This window comes from Hypanus sabinus, chromosome 17 (genome assembly GCF_030144855.1).
Source record: "Hypanus sabinus isolate sHypSab1 chromosome 17, sHypSab1.hap1, whole genome shotgun sequence".
Lineage (NCBI taxonomy): Eukaryota > Metazoa > Chordata > Chondrichthyes > Myliobatiformes > Dasyatidae > Hypanus > Hypanus sabinus.
Genome location: NC_082722.1, coordinates 52,560,644 through 52,577,321, shown reverse-complemented (window position 1 = coordinate 52,577,321; position 16,678 = coordinate 52,560,644). Strand labels below are relative to the sequence as shown.

General features: G+C 40.8%; 1 protein-coding gene across 5 annotated transcripts in view; it reads left to right on the top strand.

Annotated features, from left to right (window-relative positions):
• Positions 1–16,678, top strand: part of piezo1 (piezo-type mechanosensitive ion channel component 1) — a 273,692-nt gene that overhangs the window by 220,129 nt on the left and 36,885 nt on the right. For 3 of the 5 annotated variants that reach the window (XM_059993071.1, XM_059993069.1, XM_059993070.1), the window contains exons 25-32: positions 614–770; positions 1,160–1,403; positions 2,328–2,424; positions 4,349–4,514; positions 5,747–5,836; positions 9,017–9,096; positions 12,904–12,975; positions 16,205–16,305. In XM_059993071.1, the coding sequence (XP_059849054.1) occupies positions 614–770; positions 1,160–1,403; positions 2,328–2,424; positions 4,349–4,514; positions 5,747–5,836; positions 9,017–9,096; positions 12,904–12,975; positions 16,205–16,305 (1,007 nt within the window). Of the gene's footprint in view, positions 1–613; positions 771–1,159; positions 1,404–2,327; positions 2,425–4,348; positions 4,515–5,746; positions 5,837–9,016; positions 9,103–12,903; positions 12,976–16,204; positions 16,306–16,678 lie in introns of all 5 variants that reach the window. The other 2 variants (XM_059993072.1, XM_059993074.1) reach the window with 2 other exon arrangements.

Below are 16,678 nucleotides of genomic sequence, written 5' to 3'. Positions count from 1 at the left end.
GGAGGAATTTCTTTAGCCAGAGAGTGGTAAATCTGTGGAATTCATTGCCACAGACAGCTGTGGAGGCCAAGTCATGGGCATGTGTAAGGCAGAGGTTGATAGATTCTTGATTATTCAGGACATGAGGTGATAATGGGAGAAGGGAGGAAACTGGGGTTGAGAAAAATGGATCAGCCATGATGAGATGGCAGAGCAAACATGATGGGCCAAATGGCCTAATTCTACTCTTATATCTAATGGTCTTACTACAGTCTGTCAATCAGCCTAGTTGTGCTCATAATCATTAAAGGGTCTTGAAGTAAGATTTTTTTTTGGATTTGGAGTGAGCATTTATGACAGGTATCTGTCAATTCCATGTTTCAAACTGGAACTGATCAGCATCAAATAGTTGCAGTTTTTTTTCTATTTTTTGCTAAAATAAATTTGGCGTCTCCCCCCCCCCCCACCTGACTCAAATAGTTGCATTTTTAAAGGGGTGCAAAGTGTGACAGAGCAGTAGATACAAGATATATAAGTGGAATATCATTTTCTGTTCAAGTTTTATATAATTATCAAACAAAACTCATTTTTGTTCAGTAGGCAATTCTCAGGTTATTGGTTCTTTCCAACACAGATGATTTTCTGTTACTCATGTGCGTGTCCCATCAGTGGCAAGTGTTTATTGATGAAAAGAAGGAGGAGATTCTTACCATCGCTGGTGAAAACACAGATAACTCTGATCCCATGGCAGGCAAGGACCTGAATCCAGTGCCAAACTTTATTAACTGCCGGTAAGTTTGACAGAGGCTTCTCTGCCCTTCAGTATGATTTTAGATCTGCTGATTCGATGATAATATTTCATAGGTGCCAGAAACCTGTCTTGGCTTTCACATTTTTCCTAGTGATGGAGAACTGTTCTTATAGTATCTTGATGAAATAGAATGCTTTCAGCCCTTTTGCCTGTGGCTCAGTGTAATTAATTTAGCTAAACATTTGTTTTGGGAGGTGTTGCCATATTACAACTGGGAGAAGATCTATGATACAAAATTATTCTGGTTTATCATATTTTGCCAACAGACTGACTAAAATTATACTATAATTATCCTCAGTAATGATTACATTTAGTGCCTTGTGCAGTATGGTCAGAAATTGTTGATGTGCAGTTTGTTCTTGTCTGCAGAAGCTACCTGGACATGATTAAAGTTGGGGTCTTCGGGTACCTCTACTGGCTTGTACTGGCAGTCATCTTCGCCGCTGGCTCCACTCGAATAAGTCTATTTGGTCTTGGCTACTTGGTTGCCTCCTTCTATTTGCTTCTGTTTGGCAGAAAACTTTTACTAAAGCCAGCAACAAGTCGTTTAAACTTTTGGGATTGCTTAATCATGTACAACGTTACGGTCATTGTTGCAAAGAATATGCTCTCAGTAAGTCTTTTCATTATCAAAACTTTGGGTAAGTGTAGAAAGCAATGTTGTGAAGTAATAAAGAACAATACATGAATTCTGATAGACAACCCACATCACAGTGCTGAGCTGAACAATACCTATGGTTACCCATAGCCCTCTATATTTCTAAGCTCCATGTGACGTTAGCAGCTTTTCCTAAAGTTAATGTTACGTTTTACAATTCAGATTAACAAGTGCAGACAAATTAGGCAGAAGATTAGGCTGCTTAAACATCTGGCATCTTGTTCGAGAGGCTCTCCAGCCCTACGTACCCTTGTTTAAACTTCACCAACAATATTTTAAAGATATTATGATTTTATTTGTCAAAGGACTTTCTTTAGTCATTGAATTAAGAATTGCATTTTACAGATATGGCGAGTCAGAATTATTTGAATAATTCAGGCCATGACCCCCCCCCCCCCTTCATCCTTTGTTTTCTAAAGATTTTACTTTAATGTAACCGTATCTATAATTATTGTCATATGTAACAAATGTTTATAAGTATATGTGTATAATTATAAGGTGATAAATACAGTATGTATATGAAATTTTCCAGTTTCCAAAAATACCATTGGATTTTATCAATTGTCCTTTGACCTTATAATAGTTTCATTAGAAAATGTTGGTAGATGATGGGAAGATTGGTTTTTGGTAAACTACTGAGCTGTTAGAAATAAGGAAGTCATGATGTTTAAACTCTGCAATGGGGGTGCATATTTTGTTTAGAATCAGTGATCAGTGCAATAAATGTGGGAACACTCTCAGTGATGATGTCTGAGAGCTGTGTGAACAGTCATAATGATTATTACAAAGGATACATTTCACTGTAAGTTACAAGCAAGTGTTGTATCAAGCTGCGATTGTTTAGAGAAGTAAGATGGGCATGTGTGATGGTTTCTGCAGCTCCTGGCGTGTGTCTTCTTGAAGCAACTCCAATATAACTTCTGTTGGATGATTCAGCTATTGAGTTTGCACTGCACAATCAAAGGCTATTATAATGGTAAGAGCTTTTTTATTCTCTGCACCGTATTTTCGGTTTGTCTGAGGACTAACTGTGCAAATGGATAAACTGTGCTTGGGCAGTGATGCAAAATCTGTGGTTGTGAGTCTGCAGTCAGTTCAGCTTTCAAGTGGATGAGGAGCGGATGTTTCCTGTCGTGGGGGAGTCTAAGACCAGAGGGCAGAACCTCAGAATGGAAGGATATCTCTTTAGGACAGAGATGCAAGGGGATTTCTTTAGCTAGAGAGAGGAGGCCAAGTCATTGGGTACAGGTCGTCCCCAAGTTACGAACATTTGGCTTACGGACAACTTGTACTTACGAACCAAGGAAGGAGAATGCTGTCTGCCATTTTAAGTCAGACCGCGATGCTGTCTGTCATTTTAACTCATTGCCATTGACACTGTGTTGAATGCTTAGCTTTGTATTTGGCTTAAATTTTTCTTAGTAAGATTCACCCTGAACCCGCCCCCCCCCCCTGTCGGCTGGTGGCGCAGTGAGATCAGCGAGTTCGATCCAGTGACAGACCGCTCCCGTGCCGGGTTGATTTCGATCCAGTGACTCCCGTACCATCCGTGCCGGGTTGATGTCGAGCTCGCAATTCGACCTCGTAAAAAAAGCACTGCCACCTCCAGTTTAAATACCCATGCGGAATATTGTGGAGGATCAAATACCCAAACCCAGCACAGCCCCCACTTGTCCTATTTAACCTGTCTCGGTGTGGTGGTCCTTAGGACCCAGCGGACTTTGGGAGCTGGTGGAGGTCGGGACCCGCCACCCGCAGTGTTTCTGTTCCATTGACGGGAAGCGATCGCAATCGAAAATAAAGTGGAAATAATAAAGTGTTTGGAAAGAGATGACACACCATCGGTCATTGGAAAAGCGTTATGCTACAGTCGGTCAATGATCGGAACAATTTTAAAGGATAACGGATAAAGTGAGGATAATGGAGCATGTGAAACGCCCTGCCCCAATGAAAGCTACAATTATTACTAAGCAACGCAGCGGTTTAATTATTGGAATACATATGTTTCTTAAGTGTTTTATATGCATAGAAAGGTAAAATATATACTATATACTAAGACAAACTTTTGACGAACTGACGCTAAATAATACCAGATGTACTTGTTCTGAGTTACCTACAAATCCAACTTAAAGACAGACTCAGGAACGGAACTCGTACGTAACCCAGGGACTGCCTGTATATTTAAAGTGGAGGCTGGCAGGCTCTTGTTTGGTAAAGGTGTCAAAGATTATGAGGAGAAGACAGGAGAATGGGGTAGAAATGGATAATCAATCGGCCATGATGACATGACTGAGCAGAGGCAAGGGTCTGAGTGGCTTAATTCTGCTCCTATGTCTATGGTCTTATCTCATTAGAAAAGTAAATGAAACAAACAGAGTATGGATTCACCATAAACACAAGAAAGTCTTCAGATGCTGGAAATACAAAGCTACCTGACCTGCTGAGGTCCTCCAGCATCTTATGAATTCACCATCCCCTATTTTGCTCTACCATTCATAAGAAAGCTATTCCTCTGGGATCCGGAGTATACTTTTATTTCTTCTGGATTTTCATGAATTATGGTGTAAAAAGTAGATGATTTTGTGAACTGCTTTCCGTTGCTCGAGGGCAGTGTCATCAGGGCATGAGATGTGTTGTCCTCAGCAAAGTGGCCTTTAAGAAGAATCTTATAAGCTAAGCTGCCATGGTTGCAGTCAGGCTGAAGCACAGGCGTTTCAAATGAAGCTCATATTCCAAGCTGCTGCTGTTCTTCAAATTGCTGAATGTTTAGTTAATGATTGAATGCCAGGGGTCATGATACAATATTTAAAATATTGTTCAACTATACTTTCCGTTATTTATAAAATATTCAAGTAGGTTTTGATGCTAACTTCATTGTATGTCTTTCAATACTTTTTCAGAAACTAATTTAAAGGATTCAGAATGTATTTTGCCGGTGGGTGAAGCTGGAATTATCTGGGATAGCATCTGCTTCTTTTTCCTTTTGCTTCAGCGCAGAATCTTCCTGAGCTACTATTTCATACACATTACAGCAGACATGAGAGCCTTCAAGCTTCAAGCATCCAGGTAAAATAACAGCAGTGGCCCAAAATAGTGATTTATTGTGCGATGAACCTTTACCAAGTTTCCCAGTAAGGGTCTAGAGAACCTTCTGAGCCCCAGTGGAAGCTCTGTATGTCAAACCATGTGCAGCAAGGACTGTTTATTGTGGGCTAGTCACTACAAACATTGTACTAGATGTTAGGGCATATTCTGGCGTTAGGATATATAGCAAAATATTAACTTCAGCAACAATCTTTAGACCTGAATGTGAATTGTAGATTAAATGTAAAATGCAGCCCTGGGCAATAGTTTCCTCGAGTTGTGAACTCCAGTTAACCAAAAACTAGACAATGCTGATTAACAATCACTTTGGGTGTCAAGAGTGTGGGTGCGAAGAAGGTGTGAAGATTATATGTAGTTAAAAGTAAGTATTGTAGATACATTGTAACTATAGAATTATCCTTTGATCTTTAGCATATAAAATGTCATGTAATGTTCGGTCAAACAGTCCTCTTCCTCTGGAAGGGTCTTAATAGGATGCCAGCTGCTCATTTTCATTGAATAAAACACTTCTGTATCCATTAGCGTCAGTGTCCCTCCGGTGACTTTGTTCATGTTACAACACTGAACAGGTATTGAACTGCTTTGCAGGTGAGTCTTAATTGCAAGAGATTTAATGACAGGAGTGAAAACTTGAGAAGGACTATACAAAACCTTGGAGTACTGTGCACAGTTTTGGTCACTCTGCCTAAGAAAGAATAGATTTTCTGTGGAAGAGTACAGTAAAGTAATGTCTGGAATGCTGGAACTGCCTAGCGAAAAGAGATTAAGTCAACCAAGCTTAAACGAATGAGAAGGGATTCAATAGAAGGCTCTGATGTACGTAATCGACAGAAAGTGGCTGGGATTCTTGTATTGGTTGTGAGTGTTTCGAACCAAGGATAACAGTTGCATTTTACAAGTCAGGAGATTTCAGACTGAGATGAAGAGAAGTGAACCAGTGAAACTTGTCAGTACCGAGGAGCTGTACAAGCCAAATCACTGAATATTTTTAAAAAGGAAATAAGTTTCTAGACATGAAAGTTATCAAGGAGTATGAAAGAGAGTAAGAAAGGTGTAAGTGTACCCCACTACAGCAAATAGGATGAGAACGATTAGCTGGTATCTTCAAGAAAATTTTATAAACTTGACTTTGAACAACAGCATTATTAAGAAGTTGATTGAATTGTAAGAATGAATGTCATTTTTATCCATAGAGGCTTCCAACTATTCAATGCCAGCATCATCAAGAACATGAATTTCTTACATGAAGCAGAGATGAAGTCCAAAGCACAAATAAAAAGACAGTAAGTCGTTTGAATGGATCATCTGTCTGATCACTGGACATGTTTCAAGAATTGGAACCTTCAAATCTAGTAATGCCACTTTGATATTTACAGACATGCATTCAACAACTGAAGGATTTAGTTTAGCTAGCTAAATTTCTGTCATCATTGAATTCAGAATATTTAATCCAAGTTTCTGAAAAATCTACACCTGTTGGTTTCTGTCTGTCCAAATCTGTTTATCTAGATTCAGAGTTTGCCAGAGCTAAAATACAAAGATTGCCTGATGCTAAAGATGATATTGCATGTCTTTACTATGGGAATGCCCAGATAGCTAAATGTTTTGGAACATTATTGGGAACCTTTCAATCAGTAAGCTCGATAAGTTTTTGCCTATGGGCTCTATAAAACCAAATGGGCAGGATCCCAACCTTCAGCATTCAGAGCTTCCTCATCTATGTTTAATTAGTAACACAGTCTGCCTTAGCAATCATGTACAATTGCTCATCTTACGATCTAGGCTGTGAAGCCTATACCAGGTGACTGACGCAAGTGTGTTTACTAATGTCCATCTATGAGCTCTCCCGAGGTGGATGGCTGGTACTGAGTGATAAGATAATCTGAATGTGAAAAAAAAACTTCAGTTCTATTAATCAGAGATGTAAAAGGTCAGCTTTTTGCCTCTGCCAATCAATGCAAGATTGACAATGATGGTAAACTTTAACAAGACCTTTAACATGGTCTAACTGCCAGTGGAAGTGGTGGATGCGTGTTCAGTTCCAATGTTTAAGAGAGAGATTTGGATAGATACATAGAAGGGAAGGGTATGGATGGCTGTGGTTCAGATGCCGGTCAATGGAACTAGATGGATTAATAGCTTGGTATGGACTAGATGGGCCAAAGGGACTCTGTGCGATAGTGTTCTATAACTCTAAATGAGATGTCGGCTCAGGTAGTCACGATATTTTAAACAAAGAGGACTACTTCAGGCCCTGGATTGTGTGAGTACATGGTATATTAAGTTCCTCCATACCCCTTGATGTCTTGTCATCTACGACACACACTTCTTTAGAGCCTCCAGAATGTAGCACAATCCGATCTGCAGTCCACAGTAAACTGAGTTGCTTTTCACCGGTTCCCATCACTACAGCAGAACGTGGGACACCGCATAAGCTAATGCTTCAGGAGTACATTTTTCCCTGGAACAAGAAGCTTAAGGGATGAACTTAACGCTTGGTGGTGAGCAGTGTGCCACAGGGGTTGGGTTTGCTGCTGTGCCCGCAACTCTTCACCATATACATTAATGATCTGGAAGACAGACAGACAGACAGACATACTTTGTTGATCCCGAGGGAAATTGGGTTTCATTACACCCACACCAACCAAGAATAGTGTAGAAATATAGCAATATAAAACCACAAATAGTTAAATAATAATAAGTTAATTATGCCAAGTGGAAATAAGTCCAGGACCAGCTATTGGCTCAGTGTGTCTGACACTCTGAGGGAGGAGTTGTAAAGTTTGATGGCCACAAGCAGGAATAATTTCCTATGACGCTCAGTGTTACATCTCGGTGGAATGAGTCTCTGGCTGAATGTACTCCTGTGCCTAACCAGTACATTATGGAATGGATGGGAGTCATTATCCAAGATGGCATGCAACTTGGACAGCATCCTCTTTTCAGACACCACCGTCAGAGAGTCCAGTTCCACCCCCACAACATCACTGGCCTTACGAATGAGTTTGTTGATTCTGTTGGTGTCTGCTACCCTCGGCCTGCTGCCCCAGCACACAACAGCAAACATGATAGCACTGGCCAGTACAGCCTCGTAGAACATCCTCAGCATCGTCCAGCAGATGTTAAAGGACCTCAGTCTCCTCAGGAAGTAGAGATGGCTCTGACCCTTCTTGTAGACAGCCTTTGACCAGTCCAGTTTATTGTCAAAGAGAGGACTGACTGAGTGTAGTGTATCTAATTTTGCTGATGATACTAAACTGAGTGGAAAATCAAATTGTGCAGAAGATCCGGAGAGCCTGTAGTGAGTGGGCAAGGGCTGCAGATGGAATACGATGTTGGTAAATGTGAGGTCATCCACTTTGGAAAGAAAAGTGAAAGAGCAGATTATTATTTAAATGGTAAAAAATTGCAGCATGCTGCTGTTCAGAGAGACTTGGGAGTGTTTGTACATGAATCACTAAAGGTTGGTTTGCAGGGGCAGCAGGCTATCAAGAAGGCAAATGAAATGTTGGCCTTCATTGCTAGAGAGATTGAATTTAAGAGCCAGGAGGTTATGCTGCAACTATATAGGGTACCGGTGAGGCCGCCCCTGGAGTACTGTGTGCAGTTCTGGTCTCCTTATTTGAGGAATTATATACTGGCTTTGGGGGCAGTGCAGAGGAGGTTCACCAGGTTGAATCCAGAGATGAGGGGGTTGGACTATGAGGAGAGATTGAGTCGCCTGGGACTGTACTTGCTGGAATTCAGAAGAATGAGAGGTGATCTTATAGAAACATTTAAAATTATGTAAGGACTAGGGAAGATAGAGGCAGGAAAGTTGTTTTCACTGAAAGGTGAGACTAGAACTAGGGGACATAGCCTCAAGATTCGGGGGAGTAGATTTAGGATGGAGATGAGGAGGAACTGCTTTTCCCAGAGAGTGCTAAATCTGTGGAATTCTCTGCCCAATGAAGCAGTGGAGGCTACCTCAGTAAATATATTTAAGACAAGGTTGGATAGATTTTTGCATAGTAAGGGAATTAAGTGTTATGGGGAAAAGGCAGGTAGGTGGAGATGAGTCCATGGCCAGATCAGCCATGATCTTATTGAATGGTGGAGCAGGTTCGACGGGCCAGATGGCCGACTCCTGCTCCTATTTCTTATGGAATCTTTTTAAAAGTGTAGCAAGAGTACCAATAAAAGAAACACTTTAGTTTTAAATTGACAAAATATAAAGCAAGGAATGATTTCCCAGCACAGTTGTTAAAAGGCACAGCCCTTCATTATCTTATACGGTTTAGAAATGTAGTAGGAGGATTAATTCTTCTTGGATAAAGTAAAATGGAAATTGCACATCCTCATTTTTTGCTTTAAGCAGAATTTGATCAATAATGATGCCTTGAATCTTTCATAATTATAAGCCCAGTAAAAATTTGTGGTTGCTTTACACTTGACCATTTTAACTAAACTTTTCTGTCTGGCAGGATGGAAAGAATTCGAGCAAAACAGGAAAAATACAGAAGTGAAAGGGATTCTGAAGACCTCAGAGAAAAAGATGAAGGAGGTAAAGGTATAACTTAAGGTGCAAAAATACGAGATAAAATAAATTTGCACTGATCTTTGAGTCATTAAGTAAACTGAGGCAGAGTGGTTAAAACTGTCCAACATAATATAGAGAAAATTACAAATACATTTTATCAAATTCTGACATGATTGATTACTTGATTGAGGTGTGCACAGTTGTGTAATGAAATACTGATACCAGTGCTTTCACTGTACAAGGAATGCTTTGTAGGCAGTTTCAGTAGATTAGTCTTGTCCTCTATCATGAAGAATCTAATTGGACCTATGTGGCAGTGATTAAGCTAATTAGATTACAATATTAATGATTCCGATAATGGTGTTAATCCCGATGATTGTTTGGTAGAACTTCATTATGTATGGAGCCCTGTGCTCCATATGCACTGGACTCTGCTTGTGCTAAAACATTTAATGATCAGTGCTAGTCCATATTTAGTATTGTATTGAGGCAATGAATAACACAATATTATTGGCTAGACAGCTGACTGACTGAATACTTTGATTAGTTGATTCTTGTTTTAATCCTTAAGGTGTTTACCAGAGGTTTGAAAGGAACATGATATTTCATCATTGTGAATATTGGCCTCTGGTGGATCTACTGATAGTGTTGGACATCAGAAGGGGTTCTTTTTGGTTGCTTTCATGCTCAGTTACTAAATACGTCTGAGACAGAGGTCACTAGAGTTGTAGATATGAATGGAATTGAGGGATAGGAGTTAAGGCAGAAAATGATACTGAGGTAAAAGACCAGTAGTAATCTTAATAAATGGCAGAACAGTCTACCGCCTTACATTTTTATTTTCTAAACCAGGATCTCACTGGACAAGTTGTGCAAGGAACAAATATGATGGCTTGGTCTTGCTTTCATCCTTGCCTTTTGCAGCCATAACATGCAGCATCCTAAGCCAGGGCTACACAGCAAGTGGCTGAAACTAAAGTGCTGCCCATGGACTGCCCCACTGGTCTTCTGGCAAGCCATGATTTCCTGCCTTTTCTAAATAACCTGAATGATCAGATAGACTTTTACAAACAGAGAAAAAAATGTTTATTTTCATTGGCATATAGACCTTGAATGCACTAAATAACTTAAAACATCATTTAACATTTTAAAACACCTTAACTTTGCAATGAAAGTTGGTTCATGAGGCTGAGAGGGCTGACACAAGTGCACCTGCTCCCACAGCTCCAAACAGTCTGAAGTGACTTTGCACTTGGTGGATACAAATGTCAGATGCACTAGTTCAAGTATCTGACCATGAGGACTTCCTATATTCCTATGCCACAGCAGGAAGTCCAGAAGGATGGGTGCACTGTAGATGTTCCTCTTGGGTACTGTCAGTGAGTTCTGTTCTAATAACTAAAAGCCTGATTGAAAATGGTCAATTCCAGAATGGGGGAAAAAATGTAAGTTATGTATCTAAATGAAATTATTAAGTGTCTGTTTCTCCCTCAGTGTTGTTCAGAAGTCAAATCTATTACCAGCAGGTCACTTGCCCTATGTTTGAAACAGACCTTTAGTTAGCTAAGAGTATTTCAGAATTAACATTTTCCTTAGCAAGATGGAAACCTTTCATGGTGTACAATAAATTGTACTCTCCTCGATGTACATCATTAATGCTAACTCTTTTTAATATTGATAAAAGTGAGAAAATATTCCAGGGTTTACTTATTTTTGAAAAGACTGTTCGCAAGATTTTGACTCAGCGGTCTGGAACACAGCTTTTAAAGATGTTGTTGTGGTTTACCCCTCATGATATTTCCTCATCTGGCTTAGCAGCTATTTTCAATTTGTCTTTCACTGAGATGTCAAGTTCCAGAATGTGCCATGTGGTTAGAAAAGAGCCTATGCTTTATTAAAGGATCCTGTAAGGCAGTTCAAATTTGAATGAATGATATATTAGGGAATATTCTACAATTTCATTTTCTAAGTTCTTCTTCCAAAATAATCTAAGATCTTGTAGTGTTTAATTACTTTTGGGGCATGTTGACAGCTAACATTCTGCCATTGGTTTGCTGAGGGACCTGATATTTTCGCCTCTCTTCTTTCACAGATGTAGCATTCACTTTACATTTTCCACGTTTTCATTCATATCCACTAGTACTGTGGCTGCCCTGTTTGTACCTTTGTGTAATTTGCATGCCTGAATGATGATATTTTATTTGAGCTAACACAATTAAAATATTAATTGCTGAGATCAGTGTAATGGTAGTTCAAAAGGATTCTCGTAAATTCAGAACGACAGGGCATAAGTAATCACAGGATGAAGAGTTCAAAATCTTACTGTGTCAGGTAGAAGCTCATATCTAACTTTAAAAGGATTTAGATAAGCACTTTATCCACATTTTGCTTCAATTTCATATTCTTTAGCGCAAACAGGGCCTTTTACCCAGAAGTGGGTTTGATTTTGAATCCCTACATTGTGAATATCTTGACATTGATAATACGATACACTGAAAAGCCTGGTTAGAGTGAACATGGAGATGATGTTTAGGAGAGTCTTGGATCTACAGGCACAGGCTCAGAATAGAGGGACATCCCTTTAGAACTAAGATAAGGAGGGATTTTTTCACCTACAGGGTGATGAATTGGTGGAGGCTATATAAAGCAGAGATTGATTGGGAAGGAGGTTAAGGGTTAGGACTCCAGAGAATGGGCTTGAGAAAAATAATGGTGGAGCCCAATGGCCTAACTCTGCTCCTAAACCATATGATCTTATGGTCTTACTACAATCCTGTGTACCTCATCCTATGACTTCCGGGTGGAGACTCTGGCAAAGGCTCCGAAATGCCATGAGCACATACACTTGGAATGTAGAATGTAGTTCTGCTCTTCAGACCGAGGGATGTTTGATTTAAAAAATTAAGATTTTACCAGAGCATAGCGCACACATGGGATAATTGATAATCCTGCGGTGCACAGGAGCATAACACTCACTCAAATACCTTTGTTTAAATGCCTCTGGGGGAGGGGGGGAGTTTTGAACCTTAATTGGCAGAGAGAAGTGCGAGACATAGCTAGAGTAAATGAAACTGGACTCCTATCCTGCTTTCACGGATGGGAAGTGGCAGAATATGAACAAAATATTTTCTAGGCAGGAGATGAAGAGAATCTGCCAGGTAACTGTCTTTTTGTAGCCATTATATACAAACGTTTCTAATACTTGCTTCACTCACAGCCAAAGACGTGGTTCTTGATTTGGAAACAATTTAATATCTGCATTGTTACTGGTAGTCCAGATGTCAGTCCTAACTTTCACCCATGGGTAGTGTTCTGGAGGCTGCCTCTGTGGGTGAATGAGAGGATGTGTTACCGTTCCAGGCTTTCTATTGTGAAAAACGAGTGATGGTTTTGATATAGTGTGCATCTGCCACCAGTTGCTAACCTTGTGCCTGTTTCCTGCGAGCTGTGATGCTCAACGTCCTCCAGCTGCTAGAAATGTTAAAGTCCAGGCTGCTGATGTGTTGTAGGTTCGACCTGATGGTACAGTATTAATTGCCTCTTTGTGCATGAGTGCCCCGCTGCTGAGGCATTGCACCTTGATAGTTGTGCATTGACGGCATTAAGTGCTTTATGCAATGCTTCCATCAACTACCTGAAGCTACACACGGGTCCATGCTGCTTTAAGCACACCTGTAACAATTACTGGCAAACTTGCTTGCTCCTGTTTCCTTTCGTAATTTTGCTGTGGTGGGAACGACGCAGTAAATCTACCTCGGTATCTTATGTTTCTGACTTGAGTTTATGGAGATCCCTGATGTGCAAACAACATGCTTATCTCCTGTGTGACAGAGCAAAGTACAACGAAAGAGAAGTCCCAGGAGAAAAGGAAATGGTGGCATCCCTGGGCAAACCATGCTAAAGGTATTTAATGTGTGTGACTGCTCTGTGTCATATTGATGTAGCACAGCTTGGTTGTCTCGATGTTTATCTTTTATTTAAATTGATAATACGCTGTAATGGAAGCAAAGGCAATGCATTTGGTTAAACCGTGGGCTTAACATTGTACAAACATTTCAGCTACATTTCGTTTGCATTTTTGGTTTGTGCTCAGTGTATTTCCCAACCTAAAGAAAGTGATATGTTTTCAAATTCCACTGATTTTGATCTAGTCTGACTGGCCCACCTGATTATGAGCTTGTCTGGCGCTTGCTTGTACGTTTCGTTACCACACAGTCCATTTCCTACTCTCCTCCTGTTTCCACTTCCTCGATACATACTCCCAGTTGTCGTCAGTTCTACTGTCCTGTTACGGAGCTCACTTATGCTGACAGTTCTGATTATCAGTGAAGCTGCAGTGCCCATGGAATCAACAGGCTGTGAGACTTCACAGGTTGAGTGAGCCGCATAGCAGGAAACCAGAACTGACAGCTCTTTTTGACATCCAACAAATACCACAATGACTTATGAATAAAATAAACTGTCAACAAGACACTCAGCAGTTACAAACATTCCCACGTGCACTATCCTGAGCTGCTCATGCTGTCCTCCTAGGCCAGGGGTCAGCAACCTTTACCACTGAAAGAGCCATTTGGACCCTACCTTGGATCGAAAAATTAAAGAAATCACTCACTGGCAGGTGTCAGGCTTTGGCAGTAGTGATGCATATTAATAGCGACAAAAAACACGTTTTATTTAGATAGTACAATATCACCATAATCTTCAAATTTAGAATTACATTTCAAAAACTAACAAACTAACATAAAATACATTTTAATTAAATACTCATCATTTATTTTCCAAAGCCACAGGGAGCCGCAGCACAGAGATGAAAGAGCCGCGGGTTGCCGACCCCTGTCCTAGGCTCTTGGTATCAGCAGAAAACAAGAAGTAGAACCTCAAGAGTTGGGTACAAGGATTAGGAGCAGAATTTAGCCATCTGGCCTTATGAGTTTGCTCCAGCAATCACTAAGATATAGGGACAGAATTAGGCTCGTTGGCCCATCAAGTTAAGGTAACATTTGATCGTCTATATTAGCTGTACTTCCCAAGTTATCCCCAGTATCCCAAAATTCCCTTAAAATCCCAAATTCTATCAATCTATGTTTTGATGAGCTTGGGGACTAAGCCTCCGAGGTCCTCAAAAGTAGAGTCTTAATGATTTCCTGCCATTTGATTGAAGACATTTCTTCACACTTAAGATCTAAACGGCCTGCCCCTTATTCACAGACTGTGAGTCCCTGGGTGTGGACACCTCAGCCAGGGAAAACCTTTTCCCTACACCCAGTTTCCAAGCTTTGTAAGAAATTTTAATTACGTCAGGCCTCCCAAACAGCAAGCACATTTTCCTGCTCTATCCCCCACTTCCATATTGACTTCTGATACACCATCAATAACTCTCTGAGACGTAAAGACGAGATATCGGCTTTTATTGACTGGAAGAAGGAACAAGCAGTGGTTGACCACCATACTACATCCTGGAGACTGAGAGGCCGGGCTCAGGCCTCAATCGCCTTTATACAGGGGTCTGTGGGAGGAGCCACAGGAGCAGTCAGCAGGGGGCGTGTCCAGACAGGTATATGTAGTTCACCACAGGGAGGAAGTTCTCAACTCAGTTCTCAAAAGTTGACCGTTTATTCTGAGATGGTTTCCCTTCACCTGTGATGGACGGGGCCAGACTGTGCCAAACCAGGCTCTCCTTGTGCAGAGCCACCCTTTCAGTCCGAATGACCTCTCTTACCTGAGTTAGATATGGAGGGTCCTTCACCCCTTAACTGTCACGTTAATGAATGTCAGATTGACTTTTGAAACAAATAATTCATAAAACAGTGCATTTTTATAAACAAAAGTTATTAAAACAGAAATACTTTTTAAAAAATCAATCGAGAGCAAAATCATTTAAAACTATTGTACAGCTTCATTCTTCGAATCTGCAAGCTTGGAATTCCCATTGAGGTCCCTGGCCTTTTATATTTTACACAAGTCGCAGTGGCGATTTCCCGGAAGGACTGTGGCCACGGGGAATCCAGGAGTAAGCTGATCCACGTCCCAGACTCCATCAGTAGGTCTCAGGCCCCAAGAACATCCATGAAATCTGGGATTTATTTCAGTTTAAACCGATGGTGCCAGCTCGCACGCAATTCGGGTCTGTACAGGTAATTGTACATTCTTAAATGCTGCTACTGTTTTCATTTTTTAAACGACAGAACAGTGTGAATGTAAACTGAACTTTGTGGCCTTCACAACACAAGTGTGACCGAGCTCCACCCCACCGCGTGCTGATTCATGGCCAGTCTCCTAACTTGAAAAACATTTCAGCCAGTATTAGCCTGATTTAAGCTTGCGGGCATGTTGAACAGTTCTTACTTCATGCCATGGAAGAATGATTCATGATCCAGGAATTCTGGTCACTGCTTTCAAAATCAGTGCCATTCCTTTTCCTGTCCTTTTACAGCTTACAGTGTTTTTTAGTGTTCAGGGGCCTTCCTATAAGTGAAGTGCACAGTGCCATCATAGGCTCTTTCTATTTTACGAGGATTTTCTACATCACATCATTGTTTCATTTCAAGACGTGTCACAAAAACATTGTTTACAAAGAATATTTATAATCTTATAATCACCTGCTGTTTATAATTAATCTTCATGGGTTTAAAAACACCACTTAGTGACTCATTGCACTGAATCACTTTCACTACCCTGAGTGAGAAAATACTGAGCTTTACGTACAGCTGCTGTTTTGTAATTATACTTGAAACACTTAAGAGTGAAAAAGTAGATGCTGCACAGTTGATATACTAATGTTGAATTAATCAGTAACACAGGAGCTTCAGCAGAGGCTGGAGATCTTGAGCAGCAACACCAAATGTTGGAGGAACTCAGCAAGTCAGGCAGCATCAATGGAGGGGAATTAACAGCTTACATATCCTTCACTTCTAGGCCTAATGAGGCGTCTCCTACCAAAACATTAACTACTTATTCCCCTCCGTAGATGCTGAGTTCCTCCACATTTTTTAGTGTGTTGATATTGCTGGTTCTTTCAGGAAACAATTGACTCATTAATACGCAACACTGGCGTTTCTTTGGAAGCTAATTCACCATGCTGCCATTAACATCTCAGTAATGATCTGTGACTTTCCTCCCTTTTTCTGTGTAGTGCTTCAGTCTGGGGACTATTACTTGTTTGAGTCAGACAGTGAAGAGGATGAAGAATGTGTACAGGAAGAACCCAAGCCTCCTGAACACAGTGCATTCCAGGTACCGTCCAGCAGAGCCGATCATTAAATGAGCATTATGCAGGGTTTGGGTGTGCTAACGTCGTGTACAAGAGAATGGTGGGACTCACATCATGGTGCATTTTGTTTGAATGTCCACTGCTAAAAATGTCATCAGCATGAGGCCCAAAGATCTTTCTCTCTAGGCTTTACCACCTCAGAGCATCCTCTGGAACTGTGCAGAGTTTCAGTGAGACAGAACCTGGAGTGAGAGCACGCCGAGAGAAGTCAGGCTTGCTGTAGTTCCTTTCCGTGCCTTGTGGCGCATTGGGCAGAAACCTTGCTGTTTCCTTAGCATTTGTCTTTTTCTTTAACGAGGTCGAGTTGCTAGCTCAACACTCAACCCACATGGACGG